Genomic DNA, 24,337 nt, shown 5'->3' on the forward strand with positions numbered 1-24,337 from the left:
CCTAGGTTGGCTCGTCAAAGTGAAACGACAAAAAACATCGCCTATCCTCATATATGTTGAAAATTTGATCGAAATTGGTTATATGGTTCAAAATTTATTAGTTTTTAATAGTTTTTGTTTATACGTCCCCCTCCCCTAGGATTACTGTTAAAGCGAAATTACAAAAATGTTTCCAGATCCGAACCTCATGTATTTTGAAAATTTGATTGAGATCCGTCTGATAGTTCAAGAGTTATGACAAAAATAGTCACTTTCAGTCTTATATAAATTGATTTTTATATATCTCCCCCTCCTTCTTCTTCCCTACGTTGCTCCGTCAACTTTAAATCATAGAAACGATCCCAGACCTGAACTTCATCTATGTTGAAAATTTGATCAAGGTTGGTCGAGTGGTTCAGGAGCTAAGTTTTATTTATTTTTTATACCCCCTTTCCCCTCCCCCAACCCTCAGTTCTACCATCAAAGTGAATAGCTTAAAACTAGCCCAGCCGCGAATCTCATCCATGTGACAAATTTGATCGAGATCGGTCGGGAAATTTAGTCACAAACATAGTGATTTTCTATTTTATTTATATATAGATATGTAGTGACACTATAGTATTTGATAATGTAATTTAGAATTATATTTTTCGTATGTTTTATATTACATAATTTAGCTTTTTTCACAAGCCAGAACTTCGCACTTACATCAATGGAGACAGGTTCCTCACCTCTGGTATAGAAAATTTGAAGTTGTACATTACAAAATTGAGATGCCAATAATGACCGTTTGATATCAGGTGATTTTTTTAAATGCCATTATGTGCATTTAGGTGGTTAGTTACATAGACATTATGATGTAACATATACGCGGGAAATGATAGAGACAAGTAATACTGGTTAATGCTATTGTACTTCGGTAAGAAAGATTTGAAAGGCATCGAAGTTTCTGAATTACCTGCGTAAGAATAAAAAAATAATATATTTTTAATTTTTGCATTTCATAAATTTTTATTTTCTTTATGATAATTTTAGTTTTTTTTCCTTTCTTTATGTTTTAGTCTTATGTTCTGGTTTTCATTTATTTATTTTCAGTCACCACCAAGTAATGAAAATCCATCCGCTCCTTTATCTTCTGATCTTTTTGACGACGTGGAGGAAATCAGTCTTAATAATGAGACCGAGACTAAAGCCAAGCCTGTACCTGAAATGAAGCAGGTGCATTTTTGTTGATTTTTTTCTCGATTGTTTTTTCCTTGAGGGAGTGGGATCAATTTTATCAGCTTGTTTTTTTGATTTTTGAAAAAAGATTTTTTAACCCATTGTTAACAAGTCTATTTAAATGGGATTTATTGGATTACGTACTAGTAATAATGTCATGCGTTAGTTCAAATCATTACTTACAAGCACTAACCGTTTTTCTAACCTTGTGGAATATGGGTAACATTTGTGTAATTTATTATACAACTAATATTAATTTACATTAATACCATGCTGTATTTTGTTTTCGTAGTCTGTATAAAGTTGTAATTGTGTACGTCATAAACACAATTCGTAATATGATAGTGAAAACCTGGAGACACGTGTATCCTGATAAATGAAATAACCTTTAAAAAAAAACTAATGTCTACTTTATGTACTGTTTTTATGCTTCACAATTATTGGAACCATTCCATCCGTCCGTCTAACGATAGATATCAGAGCAAAAACATTAAAAGATAATGAGAAATTACTTTTTGATATGGATTCAGCGTCTCGAGAATAAATAGGTATCAGATAGATGGTAAGAGGTACTGAGAAACTACTTTTTGATATAAATTCAGCATCTCGAGAATAAATAGGTATCAGAGCAGACGGGAAGAGATAGTGAGAAACTACTTTTTGATATGGATTCAGCATCTCGAGAATAAATAGGTATCAGATAGACGGTAAGAGATAGTGAGAAACTACTTTTTGATATGGATTCAGTATCTCGAGTATAAATAGGTATCAGAGCAGACGGAAGAGATAGTGAGAAACTACTTTTTGATATGGATTCAGCATCTCGAGAATAAATAGGTATCACAGCAGACGGTAAGAGATATTGAGAAACTAGTTTTTGATATAGATTCAGCATCTCGAGAATAAATAGGTATCGGAGCGAAAACGGTAAAGAGATAATGAGAAACTACTTTTTGATATGGGTTCAGCGTCTCGAGAATAAATTTTATCTCCGCCTTATTTCTCTAATGAATCCCAACTGGTAGAAATGAACTGCAACTTCCGGTTTAAATATCGATCTCCCTAGAGGAATAACGATTATAGATAGCGAAATTTTTTTTTTTTTTTTTTTTTTTTTTTTTTTATGTGGGTTTCGTTACCAACATGTTTCATCTTCATTCTTATCTCCGAAATGTTGAAACTGGAAGTACATAGATCTATCGTTTCAATATTTTATTCGTATAGTTTGAAAGTCTACCTTAATTTCACAATGCAAACTAAACTGATATTTATGACTTGTTTTCGTTAGTCCAATAATACATAATTGGTCTAACGAACTCAAAACATCAACAACATGAAATTGGACTAACGCAATTTAATAAAATGTCCATTACGTCGCCATAGGGTTCCTAAGAAAGCTTGAACCGATGGAATTTTTATTTTTTTATTTTATTTATTTTTTTTATTGGGTCAATCCATGCTAACTGATCGAAAAAAGAGAAAAATTGCCGCGCGACCTTTTCAAAAACATTAAATTTTTTCATGAATGTTGATCCTATATCAGGGTACTTCAAAACCACAATTATTATTTTTTTTTTTACAACATCCCACGGCAACGCAGCGGCTGCCGCCATTTTGTATTTTTTCGATTTTAAGCGTTTACGTTGTTTTGAATATCTCAGCATGTATTTGTTGGACGTCTCCAGCTCATGCAGAGCTAAAAACTTTGATCTCTTAACATTTTTGCCTAAAGCCACTTGAAGGGCGTGAAATCAGGGCCTGCAGTACCAACATTTTTGGACATTGAAGAAATGTTTGGGAAGAGGAAGCAACTGACGCAGAGGTCTGAATTTATATATGCATGTAATCCGGGGTCAGAAGTTAATACATAAAAATTTACAGACCTGTAGCTGCTCCCAAAGGCCTGGAAAAATCGTAAAGTTGGGGAATTATGCCAATTTGGCATGTTTCATTGTCCTCTATCTCCATTGGGCCTGGATTAAAAAATCTGAAATTTTGGAACTAATTAGTCCTTTAGTATACCATAACACAACAAAGCGCTGTTTGAGTAGAAGGTGTCAAAATATTAAGGCATGACGTCATACTCTAGGAGGTGTTTTATTCACAAATTCAACTGGAATTCATTGTTGTGAAGTAAAATAAAGTAGGTTGAATGATTAGTCCAGTCAAGGCTCTCAAGCTCGTTTCTTTCCTCTAGTTGTAGTCTTATCAAATCCACAGCAGCACTGGTGAAGAATGCCGCTGTCAGCAGAAGGCGCAGAAAGTCAAAATGCACACTTGACAAAAAATCCGTAAGTACTCATTGCTCTTGCTGTTTGCTATATCAATGACATTTCATCCTGTTTATTCTTATTTTGAATGTCTGACTCATGCAGGAAACCGTTGTCCTTTCGTTTGATCTTCATTCCGCAGTCAATGTTTACAGCGAGTAAGTGTTTACTGACTTGTGAATGTAGATCAGACGAAAGGACAACAGTCTCCTGCATGAGTTGACAGTTAATAATAAATAGGATGAAATATCATTGATATAGCAAACAGCAAGAGCAATGAGTACTTACGGACTTCTTGTCAAGTGTGCATTTTAACTTTCCTCGCCTTCTGCTGATAGCGGCATTCTTCACCGATGCTGCTGTGGATTTGATAAGACAATGTTACAACTAGAGGAAAGAAACGAGCTTGAGAGCCTTGACTGGACGAACCATTCATCCTACTTTATTTTACTTCACAACAACGAATTTCCAGTTGAATTTATGAGCAAAGCACCTCCTAGAGTATGACGTCATTCCTTAATACTTTGACGCCTTTCTGCTCAAAAACACAAAACGCGCGTTGTTGTGTGTTATAGTATACTAAAGGACTAACTATTCCCAAAATTCCAGATTTTCTTTATCCAGGCCCAAATTACATTTTCTTTGAGAACAAAAGAAATGGATTCCATAGCGGGGTTTTTTGGAGTCTGAGTATAACGCTGTATGCCATCTGTGTTATCTTTGGAAGAAGTTGGGGACAACTAGTGCTCTGGCTACTCACATCTTTGGAACATAGTACAACGGCTTCTATGAATTCTCACATTATTTTAGAGAGGGTCGAACAACTGCTTTACATCTTTACATCTTCAAAAGAGGTTCCAAAAGCTGCTCTGTATCTTCACATGTTTAAGAGAATTCAAAGGAATCTAGTGGAAGATTTAGGGGAGAGTATTGACAGGGTTCCCACCAGCCTGGAAAAGCCAGGGAATTCAGCTTACTCGTTAAAAAGTTTTGGAAAAGTTAAAAGTACGAAGTTTTATTTCTCAGAACTCATTTCTCTGTTGACCTTACCTAGCTATTTGGTTGGAAATATTTTATAAAATAAATTAGTTCGTTTTGCAAAGCTTCTCTACTTACACACATACGATGTATACGTACATGCATTTTTTTTTTTTTTTTTTTTAACATCATGCACATTTCGGTCAAAAGTTTTGTTTCAAACATGTACAAAAAATGTCAGTAGTTAGAAATGATGTATGTAAACCATCTACCATTGTTGTAAAATCCTAATATTGGTTGAACTTACAACACCGTCTAGAGCTAAAATGGAATGGGAAAAGAAAGAAGATTGTGTTGCAGTTTTGGTCCTACAGAAGTGCGGACACCCTCCGACAATTATCTTAAAGTTATTGCATTAAGTTACTGTGTTTATGAAACTGAACATTAGACATATCGCATCATACAGCGATATAATGAAACATCGTTTGTCGAGGATAAGCTTCGCATTGGTAGACCTCGCTCCGTTAGGGCAGCAGACGTCGTTAAGGCGATGAAGGCAAGAATCGCTCGAAATCCAGGCCGTAAGCAGAAACTCAATGGCCCTGCAAACGAACATGGCGCGATCATCAATAAAAAGAGTGATAAATGAAGACCTAGGACTGTATGCCTATTGCAGAACAGACCAGCGGTTAAATCAACGCTTGATGCGAATGCGACAAGATCAAAGTTGTTCTCGCATCGGTACGCGAATAACAAGTATCGACAACTTTTGTTCATAAATGAGAAAATTTTCACAGTTGAAGGACACCTCAGCAGACAGAAGTACAGGATGTATGCTACAACCAGTGCTTCAACACGTGGACAAGTTCCATGAGACCAGCGAGGCCATCACCCTGCATCAGTGATGATTTGGCTGGGTGTGTTGTACTTGGTTCCCACTGACGTCCATTTTTGCCGTGGTCCAAAGTGTACAGGAGGACATTCTCGACAAGGTGGTGAAATCCTTATGTACCACTATGTTAAAAAATAAGCCTTGAGTGTTCAAACAGAACTCAGCGCCAGCTCATAAGGCGAAGACGATGCAGAAATGGTTTCGTCGCAACAAAATTGCGTTCGTCAGCACCGAAGAATAACCCTTGTCCAGTCCAGACTTAAAATCCTCTTGGCTACAAGATCTAGTTCTGTTTGGAGAAGGTGTGCGCTCAACCTTATATGACTGTGGTCCATTTGAAGTCTGCTATAGTAAAAGCAGTGATTAACATAGACATGAATGTGATGCGTGCTGCCATTGATGATTGGCCGCGTCGTTTACGAGCCTGTGTCGAGACACAGGGATAACGTTTCCTATAACGGCTGTACCCATTCTTTGTCACTTACTCTTGTATATATTGCGTTACACATTTCTTTCTCTCCATACTTCGTTTCATTGTCATGGTATACTAATCTTGAGACAGAACTTTTGATCAGACTGTATATATAAACCTGAAAATTTGTAAATCGTGATCTGGAGAAGTCGAGAAACTGGTGCTCGCTAAGTAAGTGGGAATCCTGATGTAGAATGTGACGAATATGACGTGAATATGACCTTGATGTGAAGTACATTTTACATGAAGGTACCACTCTCAGCCTTGAGTTGCAGTCCGTTGGCAGCTTTTAGGAGAATATTTCTTCGCAGTTCTCGTATCAAATTGTACTCTCACATTCACTCCCACTAAAAATCGGTAGCAGACTAGAACATGAAAATGTTATAAAATATAGTGATAAGAATTAGGACTATATATATTTACTGAGGAGTATGACATGATAACTTTATGATGTCATAACGTTACGTCGTATTTCTCAATTGAAAATAAATAATTCCAAACTTTTCCCACATCATTTCATAGTACTTGTGTGTGTTTTCAAATTCTGTTATTTCGAAAAATAGCGTCGCGAGAATTGTATTGGAAATGAGTTAATAGTTTTTGTGTGTGTTATAAAGATATGAATATTGTAAGATTTCAGAGACGCATAAGTACGGTATCTCATGTACTGAATTCGTGGATGAAACAAGATTATGATCATGGATTCAACTGAAAAGCAAATATTTCAGTTAGTCACTGTTAATCACAGCATATGTGATTATTATTATTATTAGTAGTAATAATCGTTATTCCATTGCTCTCAGACTTCAGAACCACCTTTATATTATTAGTGAACTACGGTGTGTGACTGAAAGCTCTATTTTTTTATCTTGAAAGATGCAAAGAGAATAATGCTTTAATGAATACATTATTATTTTTTTTAACCCTCACATCATGATCTATTACTCTCCTTTTAAATCAGTTTTGCTGGAGGATGAAACTGTTACGATTTGTGAAACATCAGCAAAATGTGTTTAAATTTTTAAATATTTTTGAGTGAAAAGGTAGTAGGAAGGTATAAGATTTTACTTGGCATTGTTGGTAAAAGTCACAGTTGGAGTGATGAAAAGATTGATCCACATATATGTACATTGATAGCATTGGAAATACCAGATGCTCTGGATACAAATAAATAAGTGGAATTGAAATTCATTTGTTAATGTGTCATCTACATAATATTTTTTTTAGTGAGTTGTGATATTCATCAATGATTGTACCATATTGGAGGGTAAGCAAGAAGTAAACATATTATAAGTACTTGGCGTTTGACCTTAACACTAATTTTTCAGGATGTTGTATCTCTTGATGATGATGGCCCAAGTCCTTTTAGCGAATCCAGTAGTAGACCTCGCTTACAATTGACTCAAGTGAGTACGGATTCGGTGCACGCTTCAAGTTTCCAGAGTAATGCTTTTACAGATTTTTTTTGTGTTGCAACCAAATCTAATGAAAACTATATGTGAAGCTATACTTTTCGTGCTTGAATCGCATGATACCTTACTAGACCATTTGTTTTAAAATCTCCTCCAAAAAATACATTAGAATGTAGTTCAATGAATACTTTTGCATGTATAAGTGTTATAATCAACATGATTTCGAAAGCTTGTGTTATGATCTTTGCACTTGGATTTTTTTTTTTTTTTTTTTTTAAAGAACTGTTCAGTACTTCTAAGTGAAGCTTTATACGTAACATCGAGCATGTCATTTTTAATCTGTTAAGATTGTTTTGGCGTTTGTTTTAGAAATTGTCATGCATTTATTACAATTATTATGCATAGAATTACTTCAATAAGCGACTAAATTAGATGCGTAGTGCTCGGATAATTCAATCTTATAGGTGCATTTGGAAAGATGGCATCACGTGAGCTGTTGAATTTTAGGATAGTGGCCTGAATAGAACTTGAACCCATCCAGTTTCCTTTGTTATAGACGATTGTCACGATTTTGGGTTAAGAGTTCTAAAGAAAATCGGATTCAGAAGAACTCAAGAGCAAGTTTGTTGATAATCTAGAGCCCTGTTGTAACCTTTGATTTCATTTCATGTGTACTGTCCTTCAGAGGTTTTTGCTTTCTTCAATTAGAAAGCTGAAGTAAGCTATTGTACTTCATAAAACTGCATTACATAAATCGTGTATATATGTCGTGCAAGTTTGTATCATTCCTTCCTTACATGTTGCGAAATCAAATGGCCCCGCGTAGCGTAGTTGCTATCACTCTCGCTTTTGACGTGAGTGGTCCCGTGTTCGATTCTCGGTGGGGACACTCGGTCGACAAAAATGTAAAAGCGTTTTTAGGGCAGCTGTTCTGAATGAAATTTTTCTGGATATTGCTCATGCACATCAGGATGATGTCTAACATAATGCTACCAGGCCACTTCCTTTCTTCCTCCCCAATTCTCCGGGTAGACTGATTGCCGAGGAACATCAATTTTTCGTCGTGTCAAATGATTGTTATTGTTCCCCATTGCGAAGCCTCTAACTGACCTAACACTTTTTATGGTATTCTTCCGTTATGTTTGCTCTTTCCTGTTTGTTCATTTACTATTCTTCTCCAATGATTTTTATATATGCCTACTGTCTGCATGTCTTTGTTTGTGTAAGTAATTCATATCTATGTTCGCTTCAGAATTCCTTTGTGGATTGCTTTGTTGCAATGTTTCATCAGATAGGGAGGGCAAAAAGTAGAAAAGGAAAGTAGAAGTAGAGAAGAAAATAAAAATTAACGGAGAAAAAGTTGCGAAGTATCCGTGTGGGGCCACCCTGTATTTCAATATTGCGCCCAGCTGTATGTTTTACAGCCTTTTTCGAAGTAAGGACTTTCGTATGCAGGAGGACTATGACATGGGAAATATTGTACAGTCTACAGAATGTAAGAAACCCTGTGTATGCAGGTTACGTTTCCATTTGTATTATAACGTGACACAGAGAAATACTTATCAATTTCATGAAAACACCTGAAGAAAAGTGCATCTTAACCAGATTAATGAGACATGGTCCACCGTTCGCCCTCAAACCAACTCTAGTGTGGTGTGGAACGGATCCATAGACGTCGTGAATGGTAGTAGCAAGTAAAATATGACACCATTCTGCGTGCAGTACATCATCCAGTTGCATGAGAGAGGATGAAGGTAGAAATCTGCTCCGGATTGTGTATCCAAAACAGACCATAGATGTTCAATTATGTTCCGGTCCTGATATTGGGCGGGCCAGATGATGTTCAGCTTGATCCTAATATTTCTCAAATCACGCCGTAACAGCTTGAGCTGTGTGAATGAGCACATTATCATCCTGTAATATGGCGTCATTACCTGGAAAGATCTGGACCAGAGGATGTATGTGGTTTCTTAAAATGGCGATTTAATGACTGGGAGTGACGCAACCAGTGAGCATGAGCATAGAATCCACTGAAAACCAGGATATTACGGTTCTTAGCATCAAGAGTCGCCGCCACGTTGTACGGATGGGCGGAGACATTGCAATTCATATGCCACTTTGAGCGTCTGCCACACACAAGCACGATCTATGGTTTGAAATAAGATGAACGATGACTCATCCGACTATATTGCATGTTCGCGGCACCATTACCGTCGTGTTAAGTTATTATGCCCCTTATTAGCAGTTCACCCGTGCAATTTGACCTCGTATGTTCATTCCATGACACTCGCAGCAGACTGTGATCGTCGATTTAAGTTGTGGAAAGTGCTGCTTGAGTTCCTCCGTCACTTGCCCCTCAGTCACATGACGATTCTGAGTGACAATCCGCTTTAATGCTCGGCGGGATCTGTTACTGAGGAGTTCTTTCGACAACTGTTACTCTTCGCCGATGTAGTTTTTTTTCGTAAGTTTGGTTGGCGTCATTACGTTGGACACTGTCCCTCGTGACATACCCAACATGCTTGCTACTTTCGTTACGCTCGCACCACATAACCGAGCATTAACAGTTTACTCCATTTATAAATTATATAGGTCGCCCATTTTACACTATCGCCATCCATTTAGTTCACTACATACTGCCGTTCTACTGCTCCTCACATAGTACGGAGTTCTACGTAACACAACCACCAGCACCCCAGGACTGTTGCCAACCCAGACATAGGCGCGTTTCCAACTCCAGATGTTTTCAGTAATAAGTATCTGTAAATTATTGAAAAAATACAATACGGAAATTATTTGCATAAATATTTCACTTGTCAAAATTTGCGTATTTGGGTGATGTCTTATACCTAAAATTGCGTAAGCAGTTCAGCAGTAACAAGCTACAGGTAGAGTGTGTTTGATCTTCCGTTTGAATGAACGTGTTACAATTATAACAACAGAATAGTTCAAGAGGAAAATGACTCATACCGATTGTAATAAAATGAAAGGAAAAATTTACGTTTAAAGTAATAACAGTTCAGGTTCATTGTCTGCTACTACATAATATGTGTAAATGAAATTGGCTAAACAATGTTGCTTAAGAGAAGATCATATCTGGACGACAATTTTGCATAGTTACCGTTTTGGGTAAAAAGTAGGTCTAAGATTAAAGAACATATATAGGAAATTTTAAGGGCAGTTTATTACGCTATCTTTTAATACCTGTAATATAAAATATAGTTATGGTCTTCCGCAATAATTCTAAAAGTAAATAACTTTTCGATACCTGACGTGTTGTGTGTGTGTGTGTTTAGTGAACTTTCTTCTGATTGAGAACGTTGTACAGTTAGCTGCAAGTGATTGAAAAACGTAGAGCATGGGATGTTGTGAAGTAGAAATGCAATATCAGTCAGTAAGAATTCTTAAAGGTTTCCGTAAAATTCTTCAAACTTTTATTATCATTTGTTTTGTTACTAATGTTATACACTAGCACTTGAATTCATCTTGAAAACTACGAACGGTTATACATTTTTTTATACAATTATACATTTTTAAAAATGACTCTTGTTAAATAACTGTGATTGTGATTGTATAGAACGTTTTTATTTATTTATTTATTTATTTATTTCAGGAGAAACCTGAAGTAGATATGAGTACATCTGAGAAGAGAAGTGGTATTCCAAAGGGAAAATCATTAGAAGAGGTAAAAACAGTTTATTTCCTTTCTGTCTCATTCCACGTCAAATCACCCAGGCCATGTCACCCACCAATTCAGATTTTAATGAAACTTCGTGCACTTGTTAACACTACTAAGATATGAAGACCTGTAAAATTTTTCTTCCGAAATCCCAATAGTTTGTGATAAATACGAGACCAAAGTTTCAGAAAATCAGGCATCCCGGTCGTTCTCGAGGTCATCTAATATTTCGTAGAGCTTAATACAAAAATTCATATCTCAGTATCTAAGCAACGTATCACTTGGAAATTTCTACCCGAGGTTTATGTAAATTTGTAGAGCTAATAAATAAATAAATAAAAAATCAAGATTGCTGTACATTAAGGGTGAAAAGTGCACCCTTGCATTTCAAAATAGTTATTTTTTTGTGTAAATTTCTAATTTTACATAATGCGCATTATCGCTGTGAGGTGGACCAATTACCTTGCCGCTCTTTTTTAAAAATTGAACCTTAAGGTATGTTCTAAGAGACTAAAATAAAATTAGTGTTTTTTTTTTGAATGCTTCGGTTAGTAATTCTCGTTTAACCCTTCAAGGCCAACGCGCCAACTTTTCGTGTTATCTGTAAAGTGTTATGCCATTGATGCAAGCAAGGTATTGGCACATTATTGCTCTTTTCACTCACACAGGTCTCAAGTAATCACTAAGTATACGTGTTGTTTATGTTGAAAGTTGAAATGAAGGTTATATAACAGTCAAGGGGAAGCCAGTGCCAGATAAAAGTCCTGCCAACCAAACTTAACCTAACCGTACAAGCTTTAAGTCATAATGCAAAGTTTTGTATGACTTGAAGAGTATACATTTATTTAATATATTTGTTGACATATGTATCTATAGTGTCAAAGATCTTACGTTCGCAATTGTTAAATATACAGGGTGTCTCAAATGTCCCCTGACATAGGGTAACTGTTATTATCAGAGTTACAACAAAATGTAAGAGGAAAAACAGTTTCCAAATATGATGTTTTCAATCTAAGGTGAAGGATTTTTTTAAATCGGACTAGCCGTTTGGACTGTGCACTCTTTATGCACTCAACGTTAAACGAAAATGCAACGTTGCCATTAATAGAGGGGCTGGGGAAGATGGATCAATTTTGTAAAAGTATGGTGAATAGGGGTCATGTTTTAAATGGGGGCTGGCCATCGACACTTTAGCGTAAAAGACAGTAACTTCTTTCATTTATGTTGAGGGTCCAGGTAAATGGGAATGTTGCATTTTCATTTAAGATTGGGTACATAAAGAGTGTACAGCCCAAACGGCTAGTTCGATTTAAAAATTCCTTCACTTTAGATTGAAAACATCATATTTGGAGACGATTTTTCCTGTTATATTTTGTTGTAATTCTGATAATAACTGAGTTACCCTATATTTGACGTGGAATGAGCCTTCTGTACGATATATGTATAATTTACAATTATGATATTTCAGATCTGCAAGGTATTTATGTATCTTCATTCAAACCTGTGAAAGGGGCTGCGGTTGCTCAGTGGTAGAGCGTTCACCTCTGGTGCTTGGGGTCCCGGGTTCAAACCCCGCTCCCGCCAAGCGAACTTTGTGGTGGACAAACATCGTGTGCGTGGGTTTTCTCGGGGTTCTCCCGTTTCCTCCCACTTTCTTCATTCCACCATTTCATTCGTCTCTCATCATCACCGTCTTCTTTAGCCTAACCGGCATAGCGTGGGACGTAAAACTCAAAGATTTCATTTCATTTTCAAACCTGTGAAAATTAGTTTGTGAAATACTTTTAAATTAGAGACTTGAAAAGATATATTTATGAAAGGAGGAAACAACCGATTTAAACTTATTTTTGCACACCAAATCCTCTGTAGGTGCGAATTCAAAAACTTACAAAGAGTTAAAAAGTTATTTGACTGGATCGGAACTCGAACCCGGGATCTCCGGCATACCGTGCCGATACGTTAACCACTACGCCACCCAGTACGCTTCGCAGAACAGCCAAACACCCTCTCGCATCAAATCCTCTAATAATACATCATTAATTGCGTACTGTATACAGACCAGTTATGGGTGGTGTTGCGGGTCAGTGGATCAGATCTTTCAAAGAAGAAGAATTAACATTCACAATGAAACGAGGAATGGTAGCCTTCTGTAGTCAGCGATGATATCATCAAGAAAATTGACGAAACACAAGACCTTTTGCGCCAATTTAAATGAAACGTGTTTGATCATTGCGCAAACATTCCAGACTTGGCTCCTGACTTTTCTCTCTTCACTTACATGAAGGAGTGGCTTGGGGCACAACACTTAGTTGACGACGAGGATCTTCAAAGTGCTCTAACAGGTGGTTGATTCCCAGGCGGACGAGTTTAAACCAGAAGGGATTTGTAAGTTTGTGAAATGCTATGACAAATGCTTGAATTTCTATGGCGACTATGCTGTGAAATAGAGGACAGCTGTATCTCTGCCTGTTTTTGTTCACAACCAAACGGAGGTTACGTTCTAATTACCCTCGTAATAATTCAGGTACTCCAATGTTCCTGTTTCAATCACTCATTGGAATTTCAATTGTATTATGAAAAAGTCAGCATTGTAATTGTGCTTGCCGGTGACTAGCTGAAAAACTAAACAGTAAAAAAAATTACCTCAGTGATTACTTTGTAATAACCAAGGAAAGTTTAAACACTTAATAGATTTGTCATTTTCACTGGTATTTCCAAATAACCGGTGTGCCCTGCCTTAAACATTTCAATCTGCGAAGATTCGTTAAGCCATGGTTCTCTCGATTGATGGGCCACTCCACATGTAAACTCACTTGAATCCTGATAGCTGATAGAACGTATGGATTCCACTTATAGTTTTTTTATAGAAGTGTATGAGTGATACTGGTAAGCCTTTCTTAATGAAACTGTAAGAAACAACATTGTATTCTCTAATGGAACTGTAACAAACAATACTAAAGTAGAACTCATTAAAAAAAAAAAGTGTCAGTACCGATGTGCACTTAATACACCATAACTTGTGTATCCTTTGTAATTAATTCTATTGAAAAAAAATATTATTTAAAAACTTTCTTGAGTTTAAGTTAATACGAATAGGTAAGGTTGACCTGATATCAATATTTGTTTTCTGCTTCAGTTAATTATATAACAAGTAAAAGACGTGCATCACACGTGTTTCTGTGAAACAAATTTCTTCATTTCTGTACTTTTTTTTTTTTTTTTTTTCTTAAGATGGAGAAAGAGAGCGGGGATCAGTTTTTAGAAATCTCAGTAACGGATCCTCAGCGAATGGGAGATGGCATGAGTGCTTATGTTGCCTTCAAAGTGAGTACGTCAACAAATATGCCGCTTTTCAGAAGGAAACATTTTTCTGTGATGCGTCGATTTAGTGACTTCTTGGGTCTTCATGATAAACTAGTAGATAAATACTTGCGAGCTGGCAGGATTGTGCCTCCTGCGCCAGAAAAAAGTGTAATAGGTAAGTAGTTTTTTTCTTTTCTCTATTAAAATAAAATTAACAGTAAAAATTTTATTTCAGTTTTCCAACTAGTAGGTTTTCCTATTTCGGAAGAAATACCCCATTCATTTTTTAAAAAAAATATTTAGCAAAAATATTATTTTAAAAATATTATTATTTATTGTAAGTTCACACTGTATTTACCTACGTACAACATAGCTAGTCAACTGTCTCATCATGTATTTTCTTGAGTCTCAAATTAACGCTTAATAACAAGTTTCTTCATGCATTTTTGTTCTAAATAACAAATTCCCCCTGAAAATTTAATTAAGTTCAAACCCCATCTTTGATTGTCCATTATTCGGAAATCAAAGGCCTGCATACCGTAATATTTCATATGCGTACTAAACTCGCGAAGGTCTTACTACGGTATCAAGTGAAAAAATATTTTTACGTTTTGATATATAACTATGTAGCACGTAATACTAATAATTGACTACACGTATTGAAAGGCCACCTCTTTACGTTATTCTTTTACCAGCACTATGACACAATATTCGTGCAGTGGGTTCACTTCGAGTGCAAAGGGTCCCTTTGTTGAATCCCAGGTCTTGTGAGTTTATTGTGTAAATTAGGCATAAACTCAGCGTCTTAAATGGGCCAAATATACAATAGTGCTGGCCGCAAAAAAGAACAAAGCATTTCCATACTTAATGATACCTTATATTTGAAAAGTGAGTAAATATATAAAATCTTACCTGTAAATACTGTAGATCTAATAATAATAATAATAATAATAATAATAATAATAATAATAATAATAATAATAATAATAATAATTAAAGGAACATAAAGAAACCCGGGTAGTAGATGATACCTATTATTTCTTTTCCAACTGGGATCGAATGTCTGGAGACATGCTGCTTAATCTGGCGATTTTCAGAACAAATTTCAGATGAATGTCTGTTAACCTGTGTCTTGCTGAGGACTTGTTCTTTACATAAGTGAGAAAAGTTGTTCACACTTTAAATATATTTATTTTTTGTTTTCTTAGGGTAAACCGAGGACTACAGGAAAATGAGTAAGGACCGTATGTTTGACATGCCTGGTGTAAAACCTTGTGTTCGTGATTTACCCCAGTTTTTATTCCACCAATTCTTCCAGCGTGTACTTTATCATCCGGTTTCACTAGCCTGTAGAACATACATATAGGATCTTAAGCTGAAGATTTTATTTTGTTATACTTACCTTCCATATTAACGTAGATTCCAACAGTTAGTAATCATATAATATCCAGATTTCTAGAAGAAACTTTTGTTCAGTATATCGCTAAGGTGTAATTCCTACTCTAAATTATTCTTAATTATTATGAAGACATGGAACTATTTCAGAATACAGTACATATAAGCTTTATACATACAGTACTTCAAAAAAATGTTGAAAGTTGTAGGTATATAAAGTTATGGATTACTAGATGCAGTATGATTATTAGAATGTTCTTTCTTGTTATTTCACAGGCATGACGAAAATAAAAATGTCGAATCAGGCAGAACAGGGTTCTTCGGCGGATTTTGTAGAAAAGCGTCGGGCTGCTTTAGAGAGATATCTCAATCGCACTGCAGCACATCCAGTTCTGCGAGTAGACCCAGATTTTAGGGAGTTCTTAGAAGCAGGTAAGTTTTGAAACTGAGATGTTATTTTGACATTTGCTAGATTTTGTGTGTAGTTTTGTCCAGATAAAGTGGCTACAACACAATTCTCTTTCACTATAATTTTACCTTATCTATTTATACGATTGTGTAAAACAAAGTTCCCTTCAAGTAACTTTTCATGCTTTTTGAAGTACATTATAACTCCAATTATCAGTAATCTGGATAGCCAAATATCCAGACCGATATACTTTATATGTTCCTTTATGAAAATATAATTTTCCTGAAAATTCTGTTTAAACCAACGTTAAGATTTATACTTAATTGGAGTTTTCGTTGTTGTCTAAATTGTAAAGTGTGGCCTTATTTTCAACAATACGCTTACCTTTTAATTAACCAAAAGCGATTTTAGAGAATTTTTTTATTTCAATATAACCACTTTTTGAAACGAGGAAATTTGTAAATCGCAGCCTGGAAAAGTCAGGAAATTCGTGCATGCCAAATAAGTAAGGATCCTGTTAGTATTGTCATTTACGCTATTAAAGCGTAGTTTTGTACGAAAGAAACTACATCACTAAGTTGTTGTTAACATTCTATACTTACACCCATTTTCAGTCATTACACTTCCAAACTATGCTTTGCGTAAATATCGGAAGTCTTGTAGAGTGGCTATGTATGTCTGTTAACAATTGTGAGAGCATAAACTGTAAGAGAGATCAAAAAGCTATTTTTGCAATCGATTCAGCATCCCAAGAATAGGTTCCATCTCCTCCGTTAACTATATTCAAACTTGGAGAAATTAGAAATCGACCATTACCGGTTTCAACATTTATCGTTATAGAACAAAAATGGTAACAGATAGCGACCAGCGGTGTTTCTCCAATCGATTCAGTGTCCCAAAGGAACGTATCATTACCACCCGCAACACGACCGAAACCAGAAGTGAGAAGTGGTTGAAATTTATTAGCACCTCCAGTTTCAGTACTGATTTCCATAGAACTAAAATTACTGTAAAAGATATCGAGAAGCGGCTTTTTTACAATGTTTCCAGTGTTCGAAAAATAGATTCCATCTCCTTCACTGATGTTTTATTTAAACCAGAAGTGGTAGAAATGAACTATTTTCGGTTTCAACGTACCGGAGAATAAAAATAGTATCAAGCAGCGTTTTGCACTAAATTCTACTTCTCGAATGAATATATCATCATCTGCAACAGTACCGGAACCGTAAGTGGTTGAAATTTACTAGTATTTCGGTCTAAGTATTGATTTTCATAAAGCAACGATAAAAGATATCGAGAAGCTGTATTTTGGGATCGAGTCAGCGTCCTGAGAATAAGTTCTGTGTTCTCCGCTGACCTACTCAAACCGAAGGTCGTAGAAATGAACCAAGGTGTCTATCGGTCACGAAAAAGTCACGATATCAGAAAACGGCCATGAAATCAAGAAAAAGTCACGAAATTTAGCTTTTGGGTCACGAATGTTTTTACCTGTACAAATATATGTAGAGACTGGAAAATTTTGTTCTTTAAAACGTCAAAATTCACCGCCAAAAATGTCTATGGTTGGCTTCAGACGCTACCAAATCGCAAGCAAAGCATGCTTATATCTCATGCATGGAAAGTCGACCTAATTTGCATACAAACTCAAACCAATGATCGAGATGTTGCCTTTCTTGAAGAAATGTGTCGATCAAGTATCTTCAGAACCTCCGAACACAAGATTTCCACGTTGTACAGAAGTCTTTAGCAGACAACCTGCTACAAGCGAAAATTTCATTCCTGCAGTCAGTAATATTAACACTTGTACACCATCTGACAGATTTTGAATCGGACAAGCCTCTTTTACCATTCATATTTGACGAACTATGTTCTGTGGTCCGCAAAATTGGTAATCGCTTCTTGAAAAAGTGTGTAATGTCATCTATTAAAACAGCCAAGCAACTGATAGCTGTAAATGTGACAGACAGAGAATCTTCTGTATGTTAGATCAGTGGATATTGGTTTATTGCAACAGCAGCATGAAAAGGAATACAAGTACTTGGAATTCTTTCTTTCAGAAAAAGATTATAGAAATTTTCTCGTTTATTTGTTTACATCATTAATCAAAAATCACCATTGCGGAAGGTTATGGTGAGAGAATCATCATGCCTTTCTCCGTATGTGATGACAGTTCTTTGAGAGAATCTGTATTACTAGTGCTTTGCAAGAGCTGACCTCGAAAAGCCATGTAGCTTACGTCGAAGCTGATGAAATTAAGAAAAATTATTTATCGCTGTGTGATTAACATCAAGAAGTATGTAAGTTGTTTAATTGGAAGAAAGACAGATTAGATGTATTTTCGTGAAAACTTTCAGTCATGATGAAAAACTTATAGAATTTTCTAAACGTATACCTATAATGTTCCATGGAAATAGTGCTGTAGAAAGAGAATTTTTTGTTAACAAAGAATGTTTAATGGAGAACCTTTCTGAATATTCCTTGATTTCCCAACGTTCCGTATACTGTTCCATACTATCCATTGGAGGTTTACATAAGGTATTGTTAACGAAGTCTATGATCATGGCTGTGAGAAATGCTTCGTTGCAACGAATGGAAGCTTTGAAGAAAAAACGAGATGAGAAACACGAAAGACAAAACAAAGTCAAGATGGAAGCAGAATATCTTAAAGAAGAAGAAAATGATATTGCTACAACAGACCGAAGAGGAAGTTGAAGCAGTTCAGAAAGGAGATCGAAAAAGCTTAAAAAAGGGTAAAACGATATTAGCCAACAAAAAAGAGAAAATCCTACAACTGTTTACAGTCAGTGTGACATTTTTAAATTGATTGCTAAGGGTTTGTCAATATAAGTACACCATGTACATTTAGATATGTAATTTTAAGATTAGTGGATTTGTGAATGTTTGCTGTTGGTTATTTACCAAACAAACAGACAATATATAGTAAATATACTGAAAGTGATATGAGAAGACACCAAGTTTTTGTCGCTCCAGGGAATAATCTTTGAAAGTAGAAATAAGGTAAAAATAAATGCTAAAGAATATAGGTATTGTTATTAGTTTTGAATGTTACGAAATTTCATGGTTTGGTAAAGAGAAGATCACGAAGTTTCATTTTTGAATTTTAGTAGATACACTGTGAACCTTTCCTGTTTTGACATTGATAGCCAATAATAGCGACAAACGGTATATTTAATTGAATCAACGTCTAAAAAGAACATACCATCACCACCCGCACCACTCTACGGAAACCGACAGTAGTGGAAATTTATTAGTACTTCGGGTTTCAATATTTTCGTATGGCGGAAACAATAAGAAATATTGAGAAGCTATTTTTCACAATCGATTCAGCGTCTGGGGCATAGGTTCTACCTTTGATCTTATTCCTCTGTTGCAACCAGTAGTTATTGGTGTACTATAATACTTCAAGTTTGAGTATTGAATTCTCATTGTTTGGAAATCTGACGTAGGTTCACAAAATATATGCAATATTTTTCAAAACTAATATTAAAATATATATAGAAGCAATATACTTAAGATACACATTAATAAGTGAAGTTTTACTGCAGCAATGTAAGAATAAATAATTTTAGTTCGTTTTTCATTATCTATGTATATGTTATTTAGTTTAAAAATGATTAGTATCAAGTATGAGCAACTTAACCTTCCTATCCGTGTTGCAGATTTATGTCAACTGATTTAAAGCGCTAGATGTGTTATCATTACCTCTAGCCGTTTCAAATTTACAAGGTACACCTTGTCTCAAAAAGGTTAAGCGCATTCTTTATTGCTGTTTCGAGGCAAAAATTTTCCAAGTCCAACTTCGGGTATCTTCGGGAAAAAGTAAACCAGGTTCGAACCTCGAAGCCAACCTTTGCAATCAGGAAAAATCTTGCAGATGTGTTTTTGTTCTTTTAAATATAATAAGACTTGTTACCAATTATATATAAAAAAGCAACATTGATTGAAATACTTAATGATACAATATTTCGAAACTGTATTAATGCCAGCACATGCTTGTTTGTCATTTTGCTCTCCATACTTAATGGAATATTTAGATACGTAAACGAATCTTTCCATATGTAAAAGAATGGTGAAAGTTAAGACATAGAACATTATTCTCTCCTGAGTACTAAAATAAAAGTCAAAGTAGAACAAAAACAGCGTTTGCAGTGGATATGAATGTAATTATTATCTTAAATACCGCTATATACCGCTAGAAGTATTATTCGAGGAACGCTTGTGTTAGCTTAGTGGTACGCCGTTGGATTTCAAATCGTAAGGTCGAGGGTTCGATTCCCATCTGAGTCAATGTTTTTTTTATGAAATTCTATTTTCCGCAATGCATGAAAAATTATATAAAATAATTACATTAAAATACGTCAGTTGTATATATATATATATAACATATAATCATTGCAGAACATAGTGATTATTATGTTTAAAATATAACAGGTGTTCACAGGTACGTTGGTATTCTATGATATATGTGAATGTTAAATACAAATTAAGAAAATAATATCATCGCAATGAATAAATTATGTAGTGTATTTATTTGCAGCTATTTGTCATATAGGGGTTACTTCTGAACATTCGTATTACAGCATGTCATTGATATTCTTGAAAAATTATCCGAGGCATAAAAAGAGGGTATAAACAGAGAATCCAAAGTCGGAACGCTCGCAAGAAATTCATGAACCCCAAAGGTCACGTGAGCAGACTGGAATTGTCCTTATGAAGCATGCCACAGCAGAAGGTCTTTACATAGATTTTCAATTCAATACCTGATATATGCTTTTGCAATGTGGAAGTGGTGATGCCTTTGGTCGCTCTCTCTCACTTTCTCGCTCGCTCACTCTGTATTTATATATATGAAAGTGGATGTATGTGTGTGTTTCGACATAATTCTGATATGTCTAGAGCAATTTTAACCATATTTCTTACAATCTGGAAAAGAGTACTGTCAGGATATATATCAAAAATGCTAGAAAAGGATCGATATTAGTATCGAATCCAGAGTTTCGTGGTCGCTTAGGTAAACAGTTCTACTTTCAATTCAAGTCCAATTAAGCTCCCATTAGCACCCAGGGTGGTTACGTAGCGACAAAAAAATACCGAAATCAACCAATATTAGAGTCGAAGCGTAAGTTTTCAGTGCCGCATTTCCCATTAGTCCAACTAGGCCCGTGCCTAGAAGGCAACATATTTGAAGAGCGCAAAGTTTAAAATTTTAATTTTTTTCGTATGAAAAAGTTAAAAAAATCGAGAGCAAATATACTATTTCATGAGCAGTCCTCTTTTACTATTCTAATATATTTAATGATAGCGTAAGAAATCTGAAAATAATTCAGAACATGTTTCCTATTTATTTTTTGTTACGTAATTGTAGCTGTAGCATCTAGTGAGTGGTATTTAACTGCAATAAATTCACTAATTAACCATATTCGAATTAAGTTTTATTTGTAAGTTAGGGATCAAGGGACGGAGAAATGTGTAGTTATTGGGGACGCCGAGAGCAAAAGTGCGTAGGGACGCCGAGCTTCTAAATGCAGCACTGTTCGCTAAATTAATTGGTAGAAATTTTAATGCCATTTAAGACCAAATTTAGTCCTAGCAGTGGCAGTATCCGTTTGCTGTCCTAGGAGGAATGAAAGGGACTGGCATCAAAATTATAAAAAAAGACCTACATTAGTGTCGAATCTATAATTTTGGGGGTCTCTTAGGTAAAGATTGGAACTTCAGATGCCATGTAAGTTAAGCCCTCATTAACACAATGAAGGAGTTTGTGAAACTTGTGACATGTAGAAATAATTGAAAATAACCAATGTTAGTATACAACCCATATCTATCGTGGTCGCCAATTTCATTGGGAGCAGTTCTGATGACCTTTAAGTTTAAGTTCAACTTCCAGTAAGAGTAAGATGCCCCAGCACATCTAATAAGGAGAGCGTAGTTCTGGAATGTCTGGGACAACCTTTACCAAACTTGGGGGACATATTACTTTCAATCTAAGAAGAAAATATTGTAGTAGTATGAAGTTATGGAAGTTGGGAGGTGTGACATGTAAAAATAATGTAAAACGACTGATCTTAGTGTTTTATCCATAATTTTCTCGGTCGTTGAGATGGATAGTGATGCTCCCAATGGAGGTTACATCCAAATTCATCCCCATCTTCACAGGATGATGGCCTGGGAGAGCTAAAAATAAAATCTCAAAAATTACTTAAATATTTGTCGAATTCATAGTTTTCGGGGTGAGAAAGCGTTTCTAATAACTTTAAAAGGTAATTTGTACCAAATTTCACAAAATTAAATCCCCACGTTAAGCGGGTTTGCATATCCAGGCTCCTAACTATGAAAACATTTACGCTCACTCCAACCTCAATCATTTCACGAATTCAACCTGTTTTACGTATGTTATTAGGACATAATATCGATTGTGATTTATTCTAAAAACACTTTTATACATTGCAAGAGCTGTAACGTCCAAATATTTACTGAGAACTCATAGTCGTATCGGAATAAACAAAAGCGAGTATGGAACAGTAAACTCCTTTCACAAGAGGCAAAAGAAGATGTGCAAAGGCATATAAAACGGTCGAGTGGTTTGGGTCGATACACTATCAATCACATGTTTGTGTGTTCAAACCCGGTAGTAAGTTGTTTCTTTTTTTAGTGTCTTCCTATTTTCATCCGGAGGCTGAAAATATTTCTTTGAGTAACTCATTGAAAACTTCTTTTGTTTCAAATTCAATTAGAACGGAACATTATATGAATTGCGAATCTTAAATCCATAGAAAAAAAAAGAAAAAAACATGAAGTATACTCACTACTCCATTATCCTCTGATTTGTAACGAAAAGCTATTTATAAACAGTGGTGACTTCAGAAAATTATCCTCGGGGGGAATTTCAATATGCGGGTGGAGGGCAAACATTGATAGTCCACATTGAGCACGATCGAATATATGGTCCTGAAGGCGGAAATTTCTTAGCTCGAAAGAGGTCTCAAATTCTCCGTCAAATCACGTCTTGAAAGTATCATTGCTTAAAAGCTTTTCGTAGCAAATATAATATTACACTTGTTTCTCGTTCTACATTTAGAATTGTTAAATTATAGCTTACAGAGGATTATAATAAAAGCATAAAAATTACAATACCAATCATGTATAAATTATCCTGTAAGTTACCAACTTTGGGTCAGATTAAAACTCAAATATTTGTTTTCGGATTGCACTTAGAAGTAAGTCCTCTCTATATAATCCTGATTGGAAAGCCGTGTATAACTCTAATTAATTAATCAATATTTATACAAATATTTTTTTATTTTACTATTTTTACTATTCAATATTATATACACTTCATTTCCAAAATCAAAATCTCGAAAATGTATATTGTACGAGTGCAGATTCGGAAATAAATGATTATTTATCATATATATTGGTCTCTATTCGAAATTCTATTTAATCGAATCCGACAAGAACACAGACAGAAACATTGAGAACAGGTGAAAAAAAGAGAGAAAAAGGTGCTGTACCCGGCGGAGACTCGAACTTAGTTCGAATAGTGCTTTATAAGACGAACGCCTTAGACCACTCGGCTATGGTAACAACTAGTGATTGTAGCAAAGGTTTCGAGTAGAAGTTCTTATTACAGAATAACGTTTTCTATTGCCTAAAATTTAAACCTAATTTATTTTGATATAATATATCTATTAATTTGTTTCATGAACACGTTTTCGTTACTTTGATGAATGATGTATGTTGTTATATAGATTCTATTACACGTTCTTTTGTAAATATAGAAAGTATCAGGGTTATTTATGATCTTTCATGGAAATTGACTGGCGCATGCGCAGTACACAGACAGTTCAATTGGAAGGCGAGGAAGGAAACGCTAACACACTGTTAGAATGTTTCCCTCACAAGCAGTAGTTCCCAACCGAGGGACGGCGGGACGCACTTCCTCCTCCTGGGGTGGCGTGAAGGGTTTACGAAGTCCCTTCGTTGTGTTATATTTCTTGAATGATTATGCACAATATACAGTCACATCTTCGACACATTTGGAAGTGATAAATCGTAATATAAATAAATCGTCCTCCACACACAGTGATTGTTGCTTTTCCAAGATTATAAACTGGAACACTTTTTATTTCAATAGAATATAAAAGTTTCCATGGGAGGGATTACAACTCCCTGGGTCTTTGATATGTCACCGCCTAAACTGTAACTTTCAAGTTAGAATCGAAAAATGGAGACATGTGACCTACTAAATATATTTTTAGTTCATTATACATTTTCATAAATAAAATATCCACAAATACAATGACAGT

General features: G+C 35.4%; 1 protein-coding gene across 3 annotated transcripts in view; it reads left to right on the forward strand.

Moving 5' to 3' along the window:
- Snx1 (sorting nexin 1) overlaps nucleotides 1-24,337 on the forward strand; it is a 105,473-nt gene that overhangs the window by 17,600 nt on the left and 63,536 nt on the right. Inside the window, exons 2-6 of one of the 3 annotated variants that reach the window (XM_081747899.1) lie at nucleotides 1,075-1,197; nucleotides 7,141-7,218; nucleotides 10,838-10,909; nucleotides 14,135-14,381; nucleotides 15,878-16,033. In XM_081747899.1, the coding sequence (XP_081604025.1) occupies nucleotides 1,075-1,197; nucleotides 7,141-7,218; nucleotides 10,838-10,909; nucleotides 14,135-14,381; nucleotides 15,878-16,033 (676 nt within the window). The remainder of the gene's footprint in view (nucleotides 1-1,074; nucleotides 1,198-7,140; nucleotides 7,219-10,837; nucleotides 10,910-14,134; nucleotides 14,382-15,877; nucleotides 16,034-24,337) is intronic. The other 2 variants (XM_081747900.1, XM_081747902.1) reach the window with 2 other exon arrangements.

Source organism: Thermobia domestica, chromosome 2 (genome assembly GCF_964235325.1).
Source record: "Thermobia domestica chromosome 2, izTheDome1.hap1.1, whole genome shotgun sequence".
NCBI lineage: Eukaryota > Metazoa > Arthropoda > Insecta > Zygentoma > Lepismatidae > Thermobia > Thermobia domestica.